The 23,047-nt window shown below is 49.0% G+C and overlaps 1 protein-coding gene across 1 annotated transcript in view; it reads right to left on the reverse strand.

Annotated features, from left to right (window-relative positions):
- Positions 1-23,047, reverse strand: part of KIF1A (kinesin family member 1A) — a 2,508,766-nt gene that overhangs the window by 1,484,813 nt on the left and 1,000,906 nt on the right. Inside the window, exons 21-22 of the mRNA XM_086944020.1 lie at positions 2,108-2,180; positions 1,229-1,322 (exon numbers count right to left, since the gene is read on the reverse strand). Of these exons, the coding sequence (XP_086800146.1) occupies positions 1,229-1,322; positions 2,108-2,180 (167 nt within the window). The remainder of the gene's footprint in view (positions 1-1,228; positions 1,323-2,107; positions 2,181-23,047) is intronic.

Genomic DNA, 23,047 nt, shown 5'->3' on the forward strand with positions numbered 1-23,047 from the left:
GCTTGGGTGCCCACAGAAGGGTTGAGCGAAGACCTGGACAACCCCACTCCATGCATCTTACTTTACATTTGAAAAACAACATAGAATTCACTGAAAAAAACCGAGGGTAAAGTGACTTTATAGTTAGGAATTGTAATAATATCATTCTTTTTTTTTTAACTACAAATTCACTGATAACAAGGTTAAAAGGACATTATAGTTAGCTGAAAATGGCTGTTAAAACAACATTTTATACTAGCAAAATCACTGAATTTCACCAGTTATAATTACCTCAAGTAACTATAATTTGTGCCCTAAAGTACCTAAAACATGTGCCCTCACCATACGCTGCTTGTACCCTCACATATTATAGGACTCATGACATGTTCAATGATTGCATTGGTAACATCCCTAATGGCATCCGAAAATACATATTTGATTACAACGCTGTGCATGGCGAAGGCACGAATTTTAGTACTTTAGGGCACGAGTTGAAAGGCTTTTCCCTCTACCCCTTTGTCTCTTTCTTTGATAATTAATTGGATGGTTCAAGCAGAAACGTTTAATCTCCATACTGTCATGAAGTGTAGCCCCCCCACTCATACCAACCATTCATTTAGAATGGTGACACATCCGTTTAGTCATCTAAAAGACAGATTCTGAGAATGCGGTTCTGGCAGGCCTCTCTGCCTCATAGCCCTCTCAAAGTTATACTCTACTCGACAGCTAAAGTTGTTCATCCTGCCCAAAAAAATCAACCATATAATTCCCTTCCTGCGCAATATGTAATGGCTACCCAGTCCAGCCATCATAATCTTGAACAATTGCTGCTATCTGGCAACACCATTCATAAGAATCATGCACCGTAACTAAAAGTTCTTCTTACCTTATCCCCAGAAATAGAGACTAGAGAAGCAGAATTCAATTTGTAATCAACATTTTGAAAATCGAGTCTTCATTCACGCAAAATAATCGTTCTCATCATGGAATTGTCTAACAATCTACCACGTTTAGAAACATCTACAGGCAGCTCTAAAGTCTATTCACACACCAAACCTATCACTGGGTTTACATTCTTTCGTGTGTTATGCTTTTGCAAATGTGTCTCTTTCTCCTTCCTCCTACAATTTAGTTCACTAATAATTCTAGTTTAAAATTGGCTTTCTGTGGCACCCTAATATATCTCCAACCCAACAGCACAGAATACTAAATTCAGAAGACTGCACTAGAAGATTTGGAGCACACTCACCCTCATCATCTGGTTCCTCGTCTTCTTCAGCTACCTCTGGGTAATATTTGGAATCCATCTGGCGCTGTAGTGCCTCCAGTTTGCTCTCATAGTCCTGTAATTGTGGTGCATTAAGAGAAGAACAGCAAAAAATCGACGTTATTTTAGGGTGCAAAATAAGTACTGAGTTAAGAAAAAACACACAAACCTCAGACTCACTCCACACAGAATGTGGTGACGCGCTCACCCCCATGAAGCGTTGTGCGGTATGATCTGTCAAAGTGATCAGTGACAAGGGAATGTCCTCGTACATACTGGACACAGCTAATATTCAACCTTATATTCATCCAAAAGCTGGCTTGCTAGTCTCTTGCAAACTATGGGGCAAATTTACAAGCTCCTTGCGCCACTTTTGCATCACTTTTCCCATGTTAATAGTGACACAAAAGTGGCGCACGGGGATTGTAAATTTGTCCCTATGTGTTGCCCTATATATATCTTGCTAGCACTCAGTAAGAATGAATTGGTAAATGCAGCCATAACGTCCTGATGCAATGCATCTGTAAACTCCAATAAACAGCACGGTATTAACCTCAACATATGGTGTGTGGCACATGCATAGATAATACACTTTGCTGATAATATTAATAAAATGTTTCCGCATTTATATGCATACAGTTATCACCAGCCTTTTGAAGTTTTGCTGGTGGTAACCTTTAACTGCACTCCCATTTTGCAATGCAATATTATTGTATTTTAGCATCATAGTACACCACATTAATCATTTCTCCCATGACCATTGTCCACTAAAAGGGCTGCCCGTAATTCTGAGGATGGTGTGGACCCCATGACCCTACTGTCCCAGTGTGCCAAGGTACAGATAATCGGTAACACAATCACCAGTCTTTGCTGCTCCAGAAGGTAGTTGGCCTCCTCCCTCTCCTTCCGATACTGCTCCTCCAGCTCCTGCAGTCTGTTGAACATAAACAGGAATCAGGTAAGATCGCTGCACACTGCAAACACACGTAATACCCCATTCACATTTTTTTCTTCTTTTTGCAGTTGTACATAGCGCAAACTCGACCGGATCATGAGCATCAGTTACATTTATAGGACACATTCATTTTTGGGAAGCACAGGGAGATTAAGGGCCAGCTGTATCAACATTGCATTTTGCGGTTTCTATAATAGCAAATTTGACCGATTCGCTATTATAGAATCGCCAAATGCAATGTATGTAGGTTTCGCAAAAGTAATAGCAATTCCTACATATTCCTTAATAGCGAATCACAATTTGCGATTCGCTATTAAGGAATGCCTTCCTATTCATTCCTATAGGCCTAGAGGCCTCTAGGCCCATAGGAATGAATGGGAAGGCATTTGCAATTTACAATGACCAAATTGGCAATCGCAAATTGCGAATGCAATTCACGGGTGCAAGGGGGCCAAAAGGCCACCCTGATGCACCCCCAAAAATGTCATGTATGCACATGTGGCGTACACATGGCGTATGTATGCGCAACATGGCACTTGAAAAAATGCAATCTGGTACCAAGGATTTGCAAATTACCAACAACTTGAAGTTGGTGGTAATTAGCGATTCCTTAAAGCAAGGTCGCAATTTTTAAAAGCTTCCTGCATTGCATTTAGGGAATCGCAAATTGCAATTCCCTAAATGCATTCGCAAAATAGTTAATCGCAAAAATTGTGATTCCCTATTTTGCGAATGACTTTTGGGAAGGTACATCCTAAAAGGCTTTTTACTGTATGCAAACGGGACGATTCTGTGAATCGACCCATTTGCGACCGGTAAAAGTCTTGATACATCTGGCTCTTAGTGATTTGCCCAGAATCACAGAATGCTGAGCCAACGCCGAGACTGGAACCTGGTTTCCAGGCTCTAAAGTTGGCAGCTCTGGCCGTTATGCCACACCCTCTCTCCCCACATCTCATTAAAAAAAACATGAATAATAAAATATCGGAACTATAACAAACATATCCCTAGTTGATCAACTAACTACTTTCTTGCTCTGCTTCTGATCTTCCAAAATTCAGACCGGATTTGTTTCTTTTATCAGCTATTTATCGTCCCTCGTACATGTTTAGGTCAGAGCGTGAACCAGCTGCTCTGCAAAAGAGCTGTGGTAGTTCAGTACGAAGAGAAGCTTCACACACTCTCCCGCCCATATTTTTCATTGGCTTGTGTGTTTGTCTTTAGTCAATCCTTAGAACACCAATGTCATAATTTGTATCCTTGTGTTTGCTTTGTTCGCCCTAAATTGGCAGGGTATGCCCAGACATGGGTCCCTTGCTCACTTTGCCGCTGATGAAGGGTGTTGACCAGAGATCGGTCCCAGGATGCTTATTTCTGGTTCAGGGAAGACCTAGCTTGGCAGTTCGGGTTGGACTGTTCCCATGAGGCACAGGGTCAAGACTGATTTGCATATAGCTGGGTGTGAACTGAGGTGGTGAAGTGAGCTAAAGAATGATGATGGATTCTACCCAGTTCTGTGACTGTGGGTGAGTGCCTGAAAAGTTTCAGTGCTCCGTCCATCATCTCCTTGTGTGTGCATCATTTGTATCCTCTCATGGTTACTGGCCCCTTTATACAGGGCGTGTACTATTTCTCTTTGGAGCCGAAGCCCGCCGTAGGAGATGGACCAGGTAAATGTGTGTTTCGGTACCTTCTACCCCCCTCCCGGTGTCTTGCCTTCTTCCCCCTCCACCCTCCCTCCTGTTGTCTGTGCCTTCTTTTCCCCTCCCATCCCTCCTGTTGTTCGTGCCTTCTCCTCTCCTCCTCCACCCCCTGCCTTAAGTTGTCTGTGCCTTCTCCCCCGCCCTCCCAACAAATGTCTGTGCCTTCTCCCCCCGCCCTCCCTCCTGTTGTCCCTGATGCCAAGTTGCCAACCATTTGCAAAGCAATAGGTCTCCTGTAAATTGGAGACCTACTGATTTGCGAATGCTTGTTTGGACTACGTCTGCATGGTATGAATAATTCACCTAACCTCCAAATGCAGAGTTACTGTCTGTCATGGTTTGATTGCAATAGTCTGGAACAGAGGATAAACCTGCCCCATACAGACCTAGTCTATGACAGCGACGGTTAAAACTTTTTTTAATAGGAGCTTGGTATTTGAAGACTAATATTCTGTGCCAGCTTGAACGAAGGGTGCCAGTCACTCTACTTTGTCCACATTACCTCATTACTGGCCCTCAAGCTTATCTTCTGAGACTACTCAAAAAAGGGAGGAATGAGGAGACGTTTAAAGGAAAACCTTACTTTCTCCCTATAGCAAAGACAAATATCAAACAAGCAATTGCAATGCAATAGGTCTCACGTTTGTGAGAGTTAGAGCTATTGGCGTAAATAACAATGCCTTTTACCCCTGTGTTTTGGTTTGCAGCAGAATGGATGTATGTGGTGGGGAGTGGAATTAAGTTGGTTGGATTGGAATTGTTAGTTGTGGAATTGTGTGTGGTGGAATTGTGTAGTGGATTTGTGTAGTTGAATTTTGTGGCACTGTGTGCAGTGGATTATGTGGAGTGGGATTGTGTGTCATGGAATGTAATTGTGTGGAATGGTATTTTGTGTTGAGAAGTGGTATGTAGTGGGGTTTAATTACGCGGTGTGCTGTTGAATTTTGTGGCATGATGTGGAATTCTGTGATGTGGATTAGTTGCATGTGGTGTGGTGTGTAATTGTGTTGTTGAATTGAATTGTGTGGTTTGCTGTCTAATTATGGGGTGTGGAATGGAAATGTATAGCGTTGAATTGTGGCGTGGACGTGTGTGGCCTTGAGTGAAGTTATGCTGATTGGAATTATGTGGCTTGGAGTGTATGGAGTGTATTTGTGTGGATTGTGTTACCAAGTTTAAAAATGATGAAACATGGGGCGTGGCTTCGCGGGCACCAATGCAAAGCAGCTTGCTAGAGCTCCCACCGGCCCGATTATTATCCGGCAATTTATCCTGGCTCCTGGACCAACCTTGCAGCCTGCGGCGATTGTGGCGGAGAGCAGGAGGTGTTGCCCGGTGCGGTATTTGGCGCTCCCGGGCTCTTTGCAGCGGAGACAGCAGCAGCGGCGGCTTGCGGCCTAGTCCCGGGGAGTGACGCCGGGGCCTCGATTTTGGCGCCCCCCCGGTCGGCAGGTCTCCGCGCCGGCCGGCTGTGCCTGCATTCATCCTGGGCCTGGGGCCCCCATTGGTGGTGGAGCTGTGGGCGAGTCCTCGGACTTGTCCGGTGCAGAGGAGGTGACGACCTGTGCTGGGAGAGCAGCCGGAGGGAGCTGTGGCCTACCTTGGGGCCGCGAGACCAGGACCTCGAGTTTCGCGACTCCCGGCGGTGAGTGCTGGAGACTTGCGGTGGCCAGTAAACCGACTTGGGCGACTGAAGGTGCGGTGCCCCCGAGGTGAGACCCTGCCCAACGAGACTGGTGTGGGGCGATTGTGCTTCCTTGGCCCATAAGCTGGTGGGCGGCCCGAGACTCAGGCGAGTGTTGTGATCGGGGCCTGAGGAGGCCCGGTGGCGGCGCCAGGAGAGACGGCGTGATCGACGTGGGTGACTCTGTGTGGCCCCATCTGAGTATAGCCACGAGGTGGCGAGGGGTAGTGGCCGGCACACGCAGCACCGGTGAGTGCCCGGAGCAGTTGGACTGTGTGGCGGAGGGGCTCCACCCGGGGCTGGCGGCTAGTTGCTGAGAGGCCTGGTGCGGGGACACGGGGCCCCCCTCTTGTGGTGTGGAGATCGGACCAGGGGCCTCTCGGTGTGGGGGCTGGGCCCGGCCGGGACACCATTGTGCGCATTGCTTTGGGGAGCAGCCTTGTGGAACCCGGTATACCCCCTGGCGGCAGACGGCGATAGGGTGGGGGAGCTGTGTGCCTGGAGACATTCGTGCGGTGTACCCTTGGCTGCGACTGGTGGTGTGGGGTGTCGGCACCGAGGCAATCTACGAACACTCCGGAGACAGTAGCCTCCAGGTGTGCCGCGACCATGACCAGAGGCGGAGCAGGCAGTGGGTCCGCCAAACAGGGGCCCATCGATAAATTCACAGGGCCGAGTGGGGGGCCCGGTGCGTCAGGTGGAAGTCAAGGAACGGGCCCTGATAATGCGGCGCTCATGGCAGCGATTACCCAGTCCAGGGACATGCTGGACGCCAAGATAGGGGCAGTTGGAGCAGACGTGACCCTATTGCGTCAAGACCTACGAAACGCAGTGGCGCGTATCACTGAGGCGGAATCCAGGATATCGGTGGTGGAGGACGACGTTGGGACCCTGAAGCGGAAGATGGCCGCAATGGAAAACGTCCAGAGGGGCCTTGCGCTCCGTGTGGAGGATGCCAAAGGGCGGATACGCAGGAACAACCTTCGCTTTGTGGGGTTTCTGGAAGGCTGTGAGAAAGGGAATATGGAACTCTTCTTGTCCCAGTGGTTGGAGAATTGGCTACCTCCGGGCGCTCTGTCACGCTGTTTTGTGATTGAACGCGCACATAGAGCCCTGACGCAGAAGCCGCCGGCGGGGTAGCGGCCCAGACCAGTGATAGCTAAAATCCTGAATTTCCATGACAGGGACACTATCCTACAGGAGGCAAGGGCCAAAGACTCTCTTCTATTTGAAAACCAGAAGATCATGATCTTTCCGGACTATACCAGAATCGTGCAACAACAACAGCATTCGTTCATCGCCGCCAAGGCGAAACTGCGAGGTTTGAAGATCCAATACTCCTTACTTTTTCCGGCCCGCCTGCGGGTAGTCTTCCAGTCGCGAACCCATTTCTTTGATACACCGAAGACGTCTTTAAATGGACTGATGAGACAGTGAGGGTCAGGCCGCATGCCCAACCGGGACTGAACCCGGGCCACTCGAGGGGCCCATCGCAGGAACGGGAGGATCAAAGTGCCAGGAGCAAGAGGAATAGGAGGTCGAGATCGCGGAAACGCTTCTCTTCGCGGTGTGGGTGTCGGGATGGCGCGCCAGCTGACTCCGACCACTGTGACAAAGATCATGGAGGGGCCTCGGGGGACTGAACTTGCACGCAGATATCACAGGCTCCCACTGGGAGGAGGTGCCTTAATGTGTCGTCTTGGACTGCCGCTTGCTAACTGAATGTATAGTCACCGTTGAGACTGTGTGGGGCGGCGGAGGCAGGTTCAGGAAGCTCTTGTAAGGGGCTTTGCCTCCTACACAAGTGGGAAATGCTGGGGGGGGTCTGTTGGTTGAGTGGGTAGTTGGGATCCATGAGGGAGGGGTTACTGGGGATCCATTGGAGTGGGTGGCCGCTGACCTCCCGTTGGGGGTTAGGGCACTCCTGCACCGCGACAGATACTTCAATGTTGTTGAGGTATAGGGGAGGTCAGTTTTCCGGGAGTTGGGTTGGGGATGGGTCTGGGGGTGGAGGGTGGAGGGTTGCACAATGTTTGGGTCCACAGGGGTAACTTGTTCACACGTGATGGTCCACCAGGTTCGGCTCATGTCCTATAGACAATTACACTCGCCTACACCCTGGTGATTGCAGACTTTTCCAATTGATGGCGGCTAGGGATTCTGCCTCGGAGCTCCCCAGAGCTGCGCTGAGAATTGTGAGTTGGAACGTGCAGGGTATGCTAGACAAAATCAAAAGGGGCGCTGTGCTGTGACATGGGAAAAAGGAGAAGGCTGATGTCCTATTGTTACAAGAGACTCATCTCCTAGGTACCAAGACTCTGAGTAAAGCGCTTTGGGTACCATCAGGTGTTCCATGCTGGGTTTTTTCAGGGGTCCCAGGGTGTAGCGGTTTTGGTTCACCGCCGGGTGTCCTATATTCATTCTACACATTGGAAAGATGCCCAGGGCAGATATGTCTTTATCAAGGGAATGATTGGCGAGGAACAGGTGGTCTTTGGTAGTGTGTATGCTCCCCCCCTTGCAATGGTCCCTGGTGGAGAAGCTGTTCGCAGTTTGGGCTGAGATACCAGACGTGCTGTCGGTGATAGGAGGCGATTGGAACGATGTTATGGATGGATCGGTGGATCGCTGCAGGCCGAATGGCGGACAGCTGGCGGTTGCCCCTACGAGACTGAATGATATGGTGAGAGGTATGGGATGGACGGATGCCTGGCGCTATCAACACTCACACCGTCGGGAATTTACCTATGTTTCGGCGGTTCATCGGTCCTTCTCACGGCTGGACTACTTGTTCGTCCCGTGCGCCAAAATTGGTATGGTGGCATCGACGGCTATACTGCCGCTTGGGCTTTCTGACCATTCCCCCGTTACGATTGATATCCTCCTCGACAGAAGGCGGCAGCCATTTCGGTGGCGCCTCTCTACTTGGCACCTGCAACATGACGATTACCATTCCCTTATGCGGGAGGCCATTGCTCACTACTGGGAGGAGAACGAGAGGCCTGATTCAGACGTGGTGACCCTTTGGGAGGCCATGAAACCTACACTCAGAGGAGTGGATATAGCCTGGTGTGCGCGGGCCCGCAGGGCACGAGGGGAGGATCTGGAGAGAGCGGTAGATCGCGTCTGCACTCTAGAGGCAAGGGCTACTGAGACCGGGGCGGAAGACGACACGCAACGGCTCCTACAGGCACAGAGCGATGCTGCTTCCCTGCATCTTGAGGAGTCACGCCATATATGGCTTGCAACGCAGAGCAGAATATACCAATGGGGGGACAAATCCAGCTCGCTGTTGTATAGGCTGGGCCAGGGCACGTTCCAGGCTCAGACGCTGCCGGCACTGAGAGATGAGGCCGGGAATTCTATAACCGATCCAGGGGTTATAGCCGACAGTTTCGCGCGCACAATACGCCCACAGGGATTCTCTCCCAGCGGAGGCTGTGGACAAATTTCTGGCGGACCTTCCGCCGCGGGTTGTCTCCGACGAGGAGCGTGACATTCTCGAGCTTCCTTTGTCCGCGGAGGAAATGGGCAAGGCACTTGGTGAACTGAACACGGGGAAGGCCCCAGGGCCGAATGGCTTCCCGTGCGAGTTTTTTCGAAAATACCATCTCCAGTTAGGGCCCCACTTCAAGAAGGCATTGGATGCTGCTAGAGAGTTGGGCCAGCTGCCGCCGGATTGGAGACATGCCGAGATCGTGGTGTTCTGCAAACCGGGTAGACCGCCGGATCGCCATAAATCGTACCGCCCTATCTCACTTCTGAATATCGAGGCGAAGATACTGGCGAAGGCGCTCGCCAACCGCCTCCTGCCTTTGATTGCCGCTCTGGTCCATCCGGACCAGGCTGGTTTTATGCCACACAGGGCCACTAGACACAACATTAGGCGGGCCCAGGTGGCCTTGGAGATGATGCGGGCCACCGGCTCCCAGGCGGCACTTCTATTGGCTGATATTGATAGAGCCTTCGATTTGCTGAGCTGGGCGTATTTGCAGGCACTCCTACCCCGTCTGAATCTCGGTCCTCATTTTCTCTTGTATATAAGGCTGCTGTATATCGATTTGACGGCGTCTGTGCGGGTGGCCGGTGCGATTTCAGACGTCTTCCCCATCAGGCGAGGTACCCGGCAGGGATGCCCGCTCTCGCCGTACTTGTTCGCTCTCGCGATGGAACCTCTTGCGGCATGGGTGCGAATAGATGCACAAATGAAGGGGTTCGAATGGGAGGCAGGGCCGTCGGACCGAATCGCGCTTTACGCGGACGACGTGCTGTTCTTTCTTACAGATCTCAATAGGTCAGGCCCAAGAGTTCTTGACATTATGAGAGTGTTTGGTGAGGTTTCAGGGCTTAATCTCAATGTAAAGAAGTCTGTCTTCTGGACCCTAGGTGGCGGTGTAGCTCTCGGAACTTGGGCATCCGCCCTACAGAAGGCGACAGGAGGTTTTAAATATCTTGGGGTATTTATGACTGACATCCCTGGAGTCTCGTGGGAACGCAATGTTGTCCCGGTCTGGTACAGAGTCAGGTCGGACATGAAAACATGGTCCCGTATGCCCTTGAACCTATATTGCCGGTCGGCCATCTTTAAGATGGTCGCTCTCCCTCGTCTGCTATATCAACTGCAGAATCACCCGTATCCTATCTCGCCACGATGGTTTCGCCAAGTTAACTCGGCACTGGGCCGCTTTCTCTGGGCGGGGGGGGGGGGCGGTTCGTGTGGCCCTTCGCACCTGTTTCCTCTCTACGTACTGCAGTGGCCTGGCATCTTCGGACATCCTCTCCTACTACCAAGCGTCCCATCTATTGATACTCAACGAATTGTGGTATGGGGATCGGGCATCCGGCGTATGCTCTGAAGCAGTATTTAATGGAACCCGATACTTTGCATACTTTGCTGTACTCGGCGGGGAAGAGGAAGAGACTCCCGGTGGTTACGCAGGTTGTCTTCCAGGTTTGGCGTCGGGCACTTAGCCGTATGGGATGGTGGAATAGGCTGACTGGGGAGACCCCGCTGTGGCAGAACGGCCGCCTGCCGGCCTTGTCGGCCCTGCCGGGGTTTCGCTGCTGGGACTCGATAGGGATCCCAGCACTGGGGCATGTCATGAGGGGCACAACCCTTAAATCCTTTCAGGAACTGAGGGAAGAATACGATATGCCAAGTGCCCAGTTCTTCAAATACCTGCAGTTACGCCACGCTATCTCCCCCGCCTTGGAGGGGCTGGACTCCCTGCCGGAATATAGTCGGCTAGAAGCTAAACTGTTTATGGGAGACTTGACGGAAAAGAAAATATCCTGCATCTACCAATCACTTGTTACCCATTGTTCATCCTCCCTAGATAGCCTGCGGTCCAAATGGGAGGGGGATGTCGGTGAAATTGACGAAGAAGGGTGGAGGGAGGCGCTCGCGGCTCCAAGGGAGGCGACCGTGGCCATACGGCTGCGCTTTATCCAATTTAAGTACCTACATAGGGCATATTACACAAGAGAGAGGCTGTGGCGGGCCGGGCTGATAGCCTCCCCCGATTGTCTGAGGTGTGGCAGAGAGGTGGCACGTTCCTTCATACTGTGTGGACCTGTGGGGCAATGGAGAGATATTGGAGGCGTATATGGGACTGTTTGGATGAGGTCCTGGGTTGGCAACTCCCGCCTACGTCGCAGCTGGGCCTCCTGCATGTCTTGGAGCAGGTGGGAGGCAACATATATAAAACACACCTGTTGCTCCTAGGCCTTACAGTGGCCAAGAGGGATGTGGCCCTGGAAAGACCCTAGGGCTCCTCCGATTGAGGTATGGAAACGGGGCATGGATTATTGTATGGGACTGGAACGTCCAGTGTTTGAGGCCCGTGGCTGTCCCAGGAAACACTATAAAATTTGGAAGAGGTGGGCGGACTACAGGGGGCTGTGGCTGGAGCCGCCGCCGCGGCAGGATGCGACAGTAGATCAGCTGTCCTGTGTACCGGGGTGAGGGTGAGAGTGTATTACTTTTATTGTATAGACTGCTTTGCTTAGTTCCGAGTGACCATCGTGAACGGGGCTAGGGTGGGACCCGGGAGGGGGCGGTGTTAGGGGGTTGGGGGGGGCGGGTGGTTTAATATCACTGTCTTATCCTGATTATTGTACTGATTGCTGTACTGTGCCACTTGAATATATGCTCACAGCCCCTCCGGTGTTCGGAGTGCTGTGGAAGTTTTGCAATCATATCTGAAATGTTAATAAAATCTAGTTCTGAAAAAAAAAATGATGAAACATAGTTACAAAGAAAAGTGGCCTTACATTGAGCCGAAATTCACAAAAAATTAAAACACATTGATTCCACAAAAAAATTTCAGAAATGCACAAACATTTCTTCAATTTCAGACCCAAGCAACGAGGAGCTGCAAACAAAACATACGCGTTCAACATGAGTAGGGAAACAAGAAAATAGTTCCATGCCTAAACATTATAATGCTCTGGTGGAAACTTACCAGAAATGTGAAATGTAGTGGCTTTAAAGGTATGAAAGGAGCACATTTTCAAAGCTTGTACGAGAAAGTTAGCAAGAAGAACCAAAAGAGGAGGTGTGCTTTGAGAAACAAAGAAGAATGATTGTAGGAAACTGGCTCTCCATATAATATCACAAAATGATCCATATTGTGCAGAGCCCAGTGGATTCCCAGAGGCTTTGCAGAGACTATTGAAGATAACGCTAATGCTCTCTATTGTGGTAGTGTGAGCAAGCAGTTAGGCTTATCAGAGTGCACTGTTAAGCATTTGTTGTACACACGGAGGCAATAAATGAGACCCACACTCAATAAAAAAATCCCAGACCAATTTATAAAAATAATACTTGGTTATATTTATTTAGTAGAACCAGAGAACTTCATCTCAGGTAAATACGTTTTGCAATAGAAATAGTTTTCAATATGAAAAGTGGACACAGTGCAATTTTCAGACTTTGCAATGTTAACCTATGGGAGGAAGAAAACATTCAGCATACATACGGGTAACATCGACTTACAACACCAGTCTTCAGGAGTTAAGGTCAGTATTGGGCAAGGTTAAGTTCAGCACCAATAGTACACCATCAGCGGCACAACGGGGGCCGGGTACAGGGTGCAAGGTCAAGGTCTGGCACCGAATTCAAATCAATGGGGACTGGGGCAATCGGACAGAGGCTGCCTACAGGGAGGTAGCAGCAGCTTGGTGGACCAGTTGCTGGGGGTTGAGGCTAACAATAGACAGGACCCAAGGCAGAACCAACACTATGCACAGGGGCCCCCGGGTGCAGGGTGCCAACACAGTGTTCGGTGCCTAATGAAAAGCAATGGAGACAGGCCAAATTGGGAAAGGACCGCAGGCTCAGGCCATGAGGTCGGTCACAGGAAACCAACAGCTGTAGAGGTAAGTTGCGATCCTCGGGGACGTAGGGACACCTCTTGTTCCATTCACCGACGGGCAGGAAGGACATGTGCCAGGGTGCTTTTTGAAGTTGGAAACGGCTTAATGGAGCCGGTCGCAGTTGGTAGGGGGGTGTTCCGTGCAGAGCCTGCAGGCAATGTCGAGGAGTCTGAGAGAAAGGTGGACTTGGGCTCTGGAGTGCTGTGGAACCTTGATGGAACTGGTGGACAACTTGGATTTGGGCAGTGGACGTCAGTTGCAGAGGTGGAATTGGGCAGGCTTCGAAGTTCTTCAAGTCACAGAGTCTTTACTTTGAAGATGGTTGCTTTGTTAAAAGGTCAGCTAATCTCAGAACATCTTGGTCTTTATCAATGGCAGGCAGCCCTCCTAACGTTCTGGAGGTTGCTTGGCTGCAGGATGAGTCATCTTTTGGTACATGATTGTCCAGGGCTGCAGACAGGTCTGGGTGGGGGGCACCTAACTGTTGGAATTAAAATGTTTTAGCTATTCTGGTTATGTATGTACGTCTTAAGTTTGCGGCACCATTTTATGTTTAGCTGCCATTTTGAGGCATGATTGAAACTAATTTTTCTCTCGGTCACTGCTGAAAGCAGCTGAGGTAGTTTTTGTTTCTTCAAGGTTGGGCCTTGCTGTACTAATGAATACACTGTTCTTATTAGCGCATACCTTTCCCATTAGATAGAGGCCTGCTCCCACCTTTAGAGCGGCGGGCACAGGCAGAACGACCGTGGCATGATAGCTTGTGCCCGGTCTCAGGATCGAAACTCATTCTTCTGTACCTTCTTTGTCTAGCTGCCTCCTACTGGAAATTTTCAGTCAGGGTGTCTCTTCCTTGGTTTTGAATTGCACATAATATATCGCCATGTTTGCTAAAGTCAGTCCCTCTGCAGCAATCCCAAGAGGCAAATCAGACTGGACTCCGTTCGAGTGTACCTCAATAAATATACTTGGTTTGTATTCTCTACTGTCTGACTGACTCTTCATTTGTGTGGAAGGCTGAGAGGTGGTCGCGAGTGACCATGGTGGCCATAATCGGGTCACTTCCTTTATAACTACTAGATTTAGTGGCGTTACAAGGGAGTGACAGATAGTGGCCAATGGGCCCCTTACCAGCGGCGTCTAAACCCTCCATCATGCCTACCTCCTGTGGGAGGGGGACATGGACTTAACCCTGATTAGATAACCCCCACCATCTTAAAGATGGTGGGCACTGAAATGTGTACATTACCTCAAGCACTGAAGAGATGGAGTTGGCAGAGGAGGGCACACCTCCTAGTCTTTTTACGTTTTCTCGCCTGTCCTCTCGCAAAAATTAGAGTAGGGATAGGAAAGGGGCCTGCTCCCTCTAACAGGAGAGGCTGGGGTCACATTACAAAGGTGGCAAGGCCTTTGAAGTTCCCCGCCACAGATGGCTCTTCCTGACCGGGTGGAGGGTGAGCACCTCCACCAAGAAAAACCTTGTTCTCAACCTCAAAGTGCAGGCACTCTCCCCATGAGGTCAGAACACTGTCTGGTGGTAACAGAGTGGCATAGACCAGACAGTGAACACATTAGCAATTGGTATGTTTCAGGGAACCCCTATAAGAGGTCCACTGTTTGCACTTTCAAATACATCTGAAACTGAAATCAGTGCAGGTTTATTATGCTGAGATGTTTTGTACCAAACATCCCATATTTCAGTGAAGCCATCATGGAGCTTGGGAACTCGCAATGACGAGCATCCAGTCCATGTACTTAACATGGCTTTCATGGTCACTTACAATACCCAGTAATCAATAAGGCTAGTGCGGGGGCATATCTGCTCAAGCAGATATGCCCTCACCGGAGATATAGTGCACGCTGCGTTAGGGCTAAGGCCTGCTAGAGGGGTGTGTTACCTATATCTCATGCAGTGTCTATGAATATGGCACACAGGGATGCGTGCCATATCCACTCTTCAGTTTTGTTTGCACCAAGACACACAGACTGCAAGAGCAGTGTTCATGTGCTTGGTGAGGGGTCCCTTAGGCATGCACAATTTGTGTTGCAGCCCTTAGGGGCCCTCTTTAACCATAAGGCCCTTGGTTTGCAAGGGTACCTTTTATGAGGGAGTTATATGTGAACTAAAGGGGGGGGCAATTGTGGAAACATAAGGTACAGTTTAGGGAAGGAGATCTCGCCCAGGGGGCCTGGTTGACAAGGACCATGTGCACTTCCAGGCAAACATGCACCATTTTCCAGGCAAACAGTGGGGGATAACCATATCCAAAAGAGGCACTTTCCTACATGAACCTTCCCCAAACAAAAGAGGATGAGACTAACCTTCCTCTATAGAGTCTTTGTCATTTAAGTGGAAGAACCTGGAAAGGCCATCTGCATTGGCATGGGCAGGCCATGGTCTGTGTTCCACTTCAAAGTCCATTCCCTCTAGGGATATGGACCACATTAGAAGTTTGGGATTTTTCCATTTAATCTGCATTAGCCATCTGAGAGGCCTGTTGTTGGTTGGAAGAAGGACGTGAGAGACAAGCAGGTATGCTTTCAAGTTCTTCAGAGACCAAACCACAGCAAACGCTTTCCTCTCAATGGCATTCCAAAGTTGTTCCCTGCGGAGTAGCCTTCTACTTATGAAAGCAACCGGCTGGTGTTGACCTTGGTCATTTATTTGGGATAGGATCACTCCAATCCCAGATTTAGAGGCAGCAGCCTGTACAACGAATTGCTTGGCAATCAGGAGCTTTCAGAACAAGTACAGATAAGATGGCTTCCTTCAGTGTGTCAAAAGCCCTATGACAGCTCCCTGTTCAGTTCACATTTTTGGGCATTCTTTTGGCGGTCAGTTCTGTGAGGGGTACCACAATGATGCCATAATCCCTCAGAAACCTTCTATAGGACCAAGTCAAGCCAAGGAAGGCCCTGATTTGAGTCTGGGTAGTTGAAGCTCCCCAGTCCAGAATGGTCTGGATCTTGGGCTGTAAAGGTTGAACTTGGCCTCCACCAACAGATTGAACCAAGTATACAACCTTTCCCTGCCCGATCTGAGACTTGCTTGCCTTGATAGTGATGCCTGCACTTCTCACAGACTCTAGTACTTCCCCAAAGTGGATCAGGTGATCTTGCCAAGTGTAGCTAAAGACCGCAATATCATCAAAATATGCAGCACCAAAAGATTATCTTTCCATTTATTAACTTTATTTTGTTTTGAAAAACCATAAAAGTGAACAAACCCATTAACTCATTAAATATAACACATAATACTGCTGATAGATACAAAGTTCATAATAATGTAGCTCAAAATATGTACAAGAATACATTCAAACCACACAGTTTATAGGGGAAATACGCCCCTGAATAATATACAATTCAAAGACAAAATGCACAATAGAATGCGGCACATAAGGTTCTATAAAACAGATTTAAAACAAATTGTGTCTATTTATAGATGAAGCACAGATGAGCATCACTTTTTAGTAATAGATTCTTGTCGGGCAAAAGCATCTAAGAAAACTTAAATTCTTGTTGTATAAGAGGCCGCCATGCCCGGCAAGCTACCATAAAAGAATTGCTAGCTGAGGGGACCCTCCGACATAATCTGATGCAAATAAATGTGAAGTGCAAAGTGCATAGGGTCAAAGAGCCATGACAACAATACAATCTTAAGTTCCAAAATCTGGTATCACGCTTGGGATAGATAAGTAAGTTTCTCTATTTCTCTAGTAAAGTGAGCCCTTAACCCCACAGGAGGCTTCTTCTTTGCCAAAGCGTAACACAATTTATTGCAGAGGACAACTCAACAAGCGATAGTCTTTTTTGCACTGCCCAACATTACTTGGTAGCTAATGAAGAGTTGATTGTCCACCCAGAATTCTTTAGTACGAACAAGATAGAAAGACAAAGTGCGTTTTGAGCCCAGGCGGTGGAGCCTTTCCTCTTCCTTTATAGGGATGCAGGAGCGGGTAAAAGGTGGGCAGGGTAATGGATTGTCCCTTACGAAAGGGCATGCCCACTTTAGGGAGGAACAAAGCTTGTGTTCGAAGTACCACTCTATCTGGATGTACAGACAGATAGGTAGGCTTGGTTGATGGAGTCCGCTAACTCTGCGAGCAAAGGGGATGGCAATTAGGAAAGCAGTCGTATGGGTAGAAGCCTGTGAAGGCAATTATGAAGAGGCTCGCAGGGAGAACACATAAGAAAAGTTAAGACCACATTTAAATCCCTTTGGGGCATGAAGAAAGGAGACGGAGGAAACAAGTAAGTAAGATCCTTAAGAAACATGTTGACAATGGGAGATTAATACAGGGAAGGCTGATCTGAAAGTCTCAGAAAGGAAGATAGCCGAAAGATAAGCCTTAAGGGTGCCCAAAGCAGAACTCTGCTGGGTCAAAGAAAGTATGTACAACAGAACGTCTGAAAGAGGGGCAGAAAGGGGGTCAACAGTGTGAGAAGTTAGCCTGGCATATGGGCACCTTGCACCAGTCTAATCGACCCTTAAGATACACCCCTCCTGAGGCACAGCCGGGAGATAGATCGCTGACATCTAGCTTTTAACCTTGTGTAAATTAATCTATTTTTAACATTGCCTCGCTCTCCGAGCACTTACATTTGAAAGCGACATTCAAATCTAATCTTCCCGCGTAGCGGACTTATCGCTACCGCGGCTTTCCTCTGGTTGCTGACGACATCGACGGGGAACCCCAAGGCCACGCCCACTACGGTCGGCCACGCCCCCCACCTACTCCTAATAAAAGCGCTGATTGCTAGCGCGACATTCAAAGATACACCCCTCCTGAGGCACAGTCGGGAGATAGATCACTGACATCTAGCTTTTAACCTTGTGTAAATTAATCTGTTTTTAACATTGCCTCGCTCTCCGAGCACTTACATTTGAAAGCGACATTCAAATCTAATCATCCCGCGTAGCGGACTTATCGCTACCGCGGCTTTCCTCTGGTTGCTGACGACAGCGACGGGGAACCCCAAGGCCACGCCCACTACGGTCGGCCACGCCCCCCCACCTACGCCTCACTCCTTTAATTTAATTTAATTTAATTTAATTGCGGGTTTATATAGCGCTAGGAATCGACTCCCGGAGGAGTATCTCCGCGCTTCGACCGCTGGGGAACCCGTCCTGGCTCACCCTGAGAGATGGTCCCTAATGGGTATCTCTAAGCTGCGACCAAGCATCCCCGGCGGTCTGGGGGGGCCGTTGTGAAGATGAGGCAAGCTAATGCCCAGAGTTGCCGAGTGTGCTCCCTGCCTGGAGTAGGCACCAAGACGAGAATTATCGAGCCCGCTGACCCTGGTCCACTACCCTGCCGCGTTGGGAATCGAACCCTGGTCCCGGGCCGTCCCCTGCTTACGGGTCTGCCGCCTCTAACCAGTGAGCCACACCACTCCTTCCATAGAGCATGTGCAAATACTGGACGCGCAGCGGGCGAGCCTAAGGCAAGCCCGTATGCGCCCGTCCGCGCCGGACCCGCGCCTAGTGCCGGAAATTCTGCCCATTTTTCTAACCTACAATATTCTAAATTAGACCTATGTAAGTTGGACCAACACCGTTGTGACCATCCTACCAAAACTGATTTTAACAATACTGACATGATCTCTAAATGTCCTTCTTGCGGCTTTCTTCCACCAATCGTCCCATTGCCCATCACACTCAACCCTCCGGATTATTGTCTCCACTCAATGCCACATAGGAATAGATCTCTCAAATGTATTCTACTTAATGTTAGGTCTATGCCTAAAAATAAATACGAGATAGAAGCTTTACTTATCGATCACAGCGCTGATCTCATGTTTCTCACGGAAACCTGGGCATTTCAGACCTCCGGCCCTGACTGGAACACCGCCACGCCCGCAGGCTACTCTGTTGAATGCTTGAATCGAACAGGATCGATAGGTGGAGGAATTGCGATAATCTACAGATCACACCTCAAAATTATTGCCTGCCCTCAACCAGACTTAGAGGCCGAAGCCATGACCTTTAAAATCAAAGAAAATAATCATCTGATCTTTGAGGGACTGTTAGTGTATCATCCCCCCGGCCCTAGAGATCCTTTCACCCAAGCTCTACACACTTTTTTAGAAACCACGTTTGATGCAGTCACCTATACGATCCTAGGTGATTTCAACTATCACCTTTAGTTAGATAACGACTCTGCCACAGCTACTCTTCTTGACAATCTCCTCAGCTTCGATATGAAACAACTGATTGACAAACCCACCCACTCAGCAGGGCATACCCTCGATGGGATCTTTTCCAACAGCTACTCCATTAAAATCGTATCTATTACTCCCATACCTTGGACGGATCACAATGCCATCTTTTTTAACCTACAAATTAAAAATCCTTTAACTCAACATCGAAGTTACCAACCTCCTGAAAAATCCCATCCCTGGAAAAAACTTGATCCCAAACTACTTGCTGAGACACTGGATAGAAATTCCCCCAACTTCGAAGGTGGCAACAGCGTTGACTGGGCTTACAACTTCACTAAATGGATCACCGAGGCAGCTAATCAGCTGGCCCCAATGGAATCAAAGAAACCCACTAAACGGCTCGTTACCGCTCAATGGTACACGGCTGAGGTAAAAACAGTCAAGACTAAGTGCAGGCGTGCAGAGCGATCCTGGCGCACTGACTATAGCCATGAGAAAAAACTAGAATACCTTAAAACTCTACAGGAGTATAAAAGCACTATAGTTCAAGCTAAATCCGCCTACTTTACAGAGAAAATTCAAAACTCTGCAAATTCCTCTAGAGAACTCTTCAAAACTGTGTCCCACTTAACTAAAACTCCTCGGGACACAGTATTCAGTCCTGACCAGTGTTTTGTAGATGGTATGGCCACCTTCTTTCAAAAGAAAGTACAGACAGTATATGATGATCTTAGGACCATGGTATCCGTCATACCCTCTAATGTAGCTGAATCTACTGACAACCCTCCCCTTTTTCTAGTTTCTCTGCACTTGATAAACAGCAAGTCTCAGATTTACTTATCCAGGTGAAATCTGGTTCCCCACTGGACCCATGCCCCTCTTACGTGCTACATCAAATCCCTGAGACCATCGTAAATACCCTAACTCCTCTGCTCAATAAAATCATCTCTCATGGAGAATTTCCAAAAAACTGGAAAATGGCCTGCATCAGACCTATTCTCAAAAAAGAATCCCTTGACCCCTCTGAGCCCAAACACTATCGTCCCATCTCCTGTCTGCCCCTACCCGCAAAAATCCTAGAAAAAGCTATGAACTTTGAAATAATGCAACACGCAGAGGAAAAGAAGCTACTCGATCCCTCACAACATGGCTTTAGATCCCTTCATTCCACGGAATCGGCCCTTATCATGGCTACCGAAAAAATTCGCAAAACCATGGACGAAGGTGGCCGGTCGGCCCTGATACTATTAGACCTCACAGCGGTCTTCGACACCGTAAATCACTCCGTCCTATTAAAAAGACTTGCGTCCCTAGGCTTCACCGGCCCTGCCCTGGCCCTCATCACCTCCTTCCTAACTTCCCGCACTAACCAACTGATCTGGAACGGACTACAATCCGCTGAATTCTCTCTTCCGGGTGGAGTCCCACAAGGTTCGGCCTTGTCACCGACGCTATTCAATCTATACGTCACCCCCCTTGCGGCCCTGATTAGATCCCATGGCCTCCAACTGGTCTCTTACGCCGACGACACAAAAATCATTGTGTCTATCTCACAATCCATTGATGCTACGGCGAAACGTTTCAGGAAAGGCCTTACTCAGGTCAAAAACTGGATGAGCAATAACATTTTACGATTAAACACAGACAAAACTGAAATTATTGAGTTCGGTCATAAACCTTACATTTGGAACGATTTATGGTGGCCCCCTGAAGCAGGAGCTTGCCTTCTCCCTGTTGACAAAGTCAAAAACCTTGGCTTGTTATTAGATAAAGAACTCTCAATCAAAGCCCAGGTGAATCAGGTGACTTCCACCTGTTTCCACAGCATCAAACTGCTCAGGAAAGTCCTACCCTACATCCCGGTCACACTAAGGAAAACGGTGATGGGAGCCCTTGTTATGTCCCGGATAGACTACTGTAACTCCCTCTATCTGGGAGCGGGGGAAAAACAGTTGTCCAAACTTCAGGCAATCCAAAATGCGGTGGCCAGAGCATTACTGAGCCTTCCCAGATGTCACCCTACGTCTAAAGCCATTCGGGAGCTGCATTGGCTCCCGGTCAGACGCCGCATCCAATTCAAGGCCCTCTGCCTGGTTCACAGATCTCTACACGGCAAGGGACCTGACGACTTCAACAACCTACTCCTCCGTTATGCACCCCGCGTACTTTGAGGTCAGCTACCCGTGACCTAGTATGCCAACCCAGAATAAAAGGAGCCCGATGGGGGGGAAAGTCCTTTTCCTACCAGGCGGTTAAAATCTGGAACTCGTTGCCCCCAACACTTTGTGCCCAAAAATCTAAAACGAACTTCAGAAAGGACCTAAAGACCTGGCTCTTTTACTAAACCGATCTGTCCCCCTGCCCTCCCCCCTCTCTGTATCTTAGCGCCAAGACGCTGCGGCATTCGTGCGCTCTACAAATATTTCAGTCAGTCAGTCAGTCTTATTGGTGATGGTTGTAAAGTCAACCTTATAGAAAGCTATCCTAGTGGTAGCATGGACCAGCAGTCTTAGGCTAAGACTTCTGTAGGCGAGTTAAGCAAGTTGTTTTACCATATATAATTCCTTGAATACCAAATGAAAGGACACCACACAAGGTATATATGAAATATATATGTATTTAATCTAAACACAACCCCTCTGCACTCTTTATGAGGTCAGAGGTAAAAGTACAATACAAGTCACACAGTTAATACACGATAAGTTGCACAGTATACGTTTTGCCCTAGGGGTCTCACAAACCATATACTAAGAAAGTGGTATAAGTACCACGTGAGAGTTAGAAAGCAGGCCTAGGGCCTGTAAAATCGCTGGGGCTACACTAATCAACCAGTTGTTAGGAAGTAGGAGACCCACGGGAGCCGCTTGCAGTGTCTAAACACAAGCGCGAGGTCCCATTGACTTTCTATGGTGTTCGTAGAAGTTACAAAGTTAAAGATGAAGGACACTTCCGGATGGACTTAGATGGAACCCTTTTAAACTTGGACACTAGAAGAATCAATACCCACAGGAGCACCGGAGTACTCGAGTTACCTCACCCAGGTAACCCGGGTACATAGGTGTCTTTTCCTGTCGGGTTTCGTTGTCGTTTCCTATGGAGAACTGCAAAGAAGTGCTGCAGGCGACCAGAGGAAAAGTGTCCGGGTGGATCCAAGAGTGGATCGGAGATGTGAAGAACCTGAAAGCAGAGGGGACAGAGTCCGGGTCACTAGCCAGTGACCAGGAAGGAACCAGGCAGGAACCAGGCGATATTGCGATGATCTCAGGTGAAGAGGTGAAGCTTGTCTCTGCAGCCACGAGGATCAGGAGGCGTCGACAACAACCAGGAGCTGGATTCGAGCTGTTCCACGAAGGATCTAGTTGACTGCGGTGTCGGTATCTGGATTTGACCCAACAAGACTAGGCAAACGCAATCCACGCAGGAAGTGAAGATGTGCTTCGAGTCTGACCAGCAAGGTCTGGGGAGCTTCTCCTTTGCAGGGAAGCTGAAGCAAGCCTGGAGCAACCAGGAACGCAAAGTAGTTTTAAGATGGCATCTTCGGGGGGCTCACTAGTCAACGGACAAGCAGCCGGGAAGACACATCGAGCACAAATGTGAAGGCGGGGCCCACGGGACACTCGCAGAGTGTGAGGGCCTGGGCTTCGGTGCAGATGATGCTCGGGGCTGGGGCTTCTTGTACCCAATGCACAACTTACTGAGGCTTCAGGAAAAGAGTGCAGGTAGCAAAATGCAGGATATCAAAGATGTTGGTCCCACGTCTCTTGTGTCCGCCACGGGGCTCAGCTTTGCTGTGGATGTGGGATGGGGTCAGAGAAGTCTGGAAGTCCAGTTCTTTAGTCGCAAGGTCGTCGGGTTCCGTCGGGAGCCTAGAAGCTGCAGACCGGCAAATTTGCTGATGGTGCATGTTTGAACAGGGTGGT

This window comes from Lissotriton vulgaris, chromosome 11 (assembly GCF_964263255.1).
Source record: "Lissotriton vulgaris chromosome 11, aLisVul1.2, whole genome shotgun sequence".
Taxonomy (NCBI): Eukaryota; Metazoa; Chordata; class Amphibia; order Caudata; family Salamandridae; genus Lissotriton; species Lissotriton vulgaris.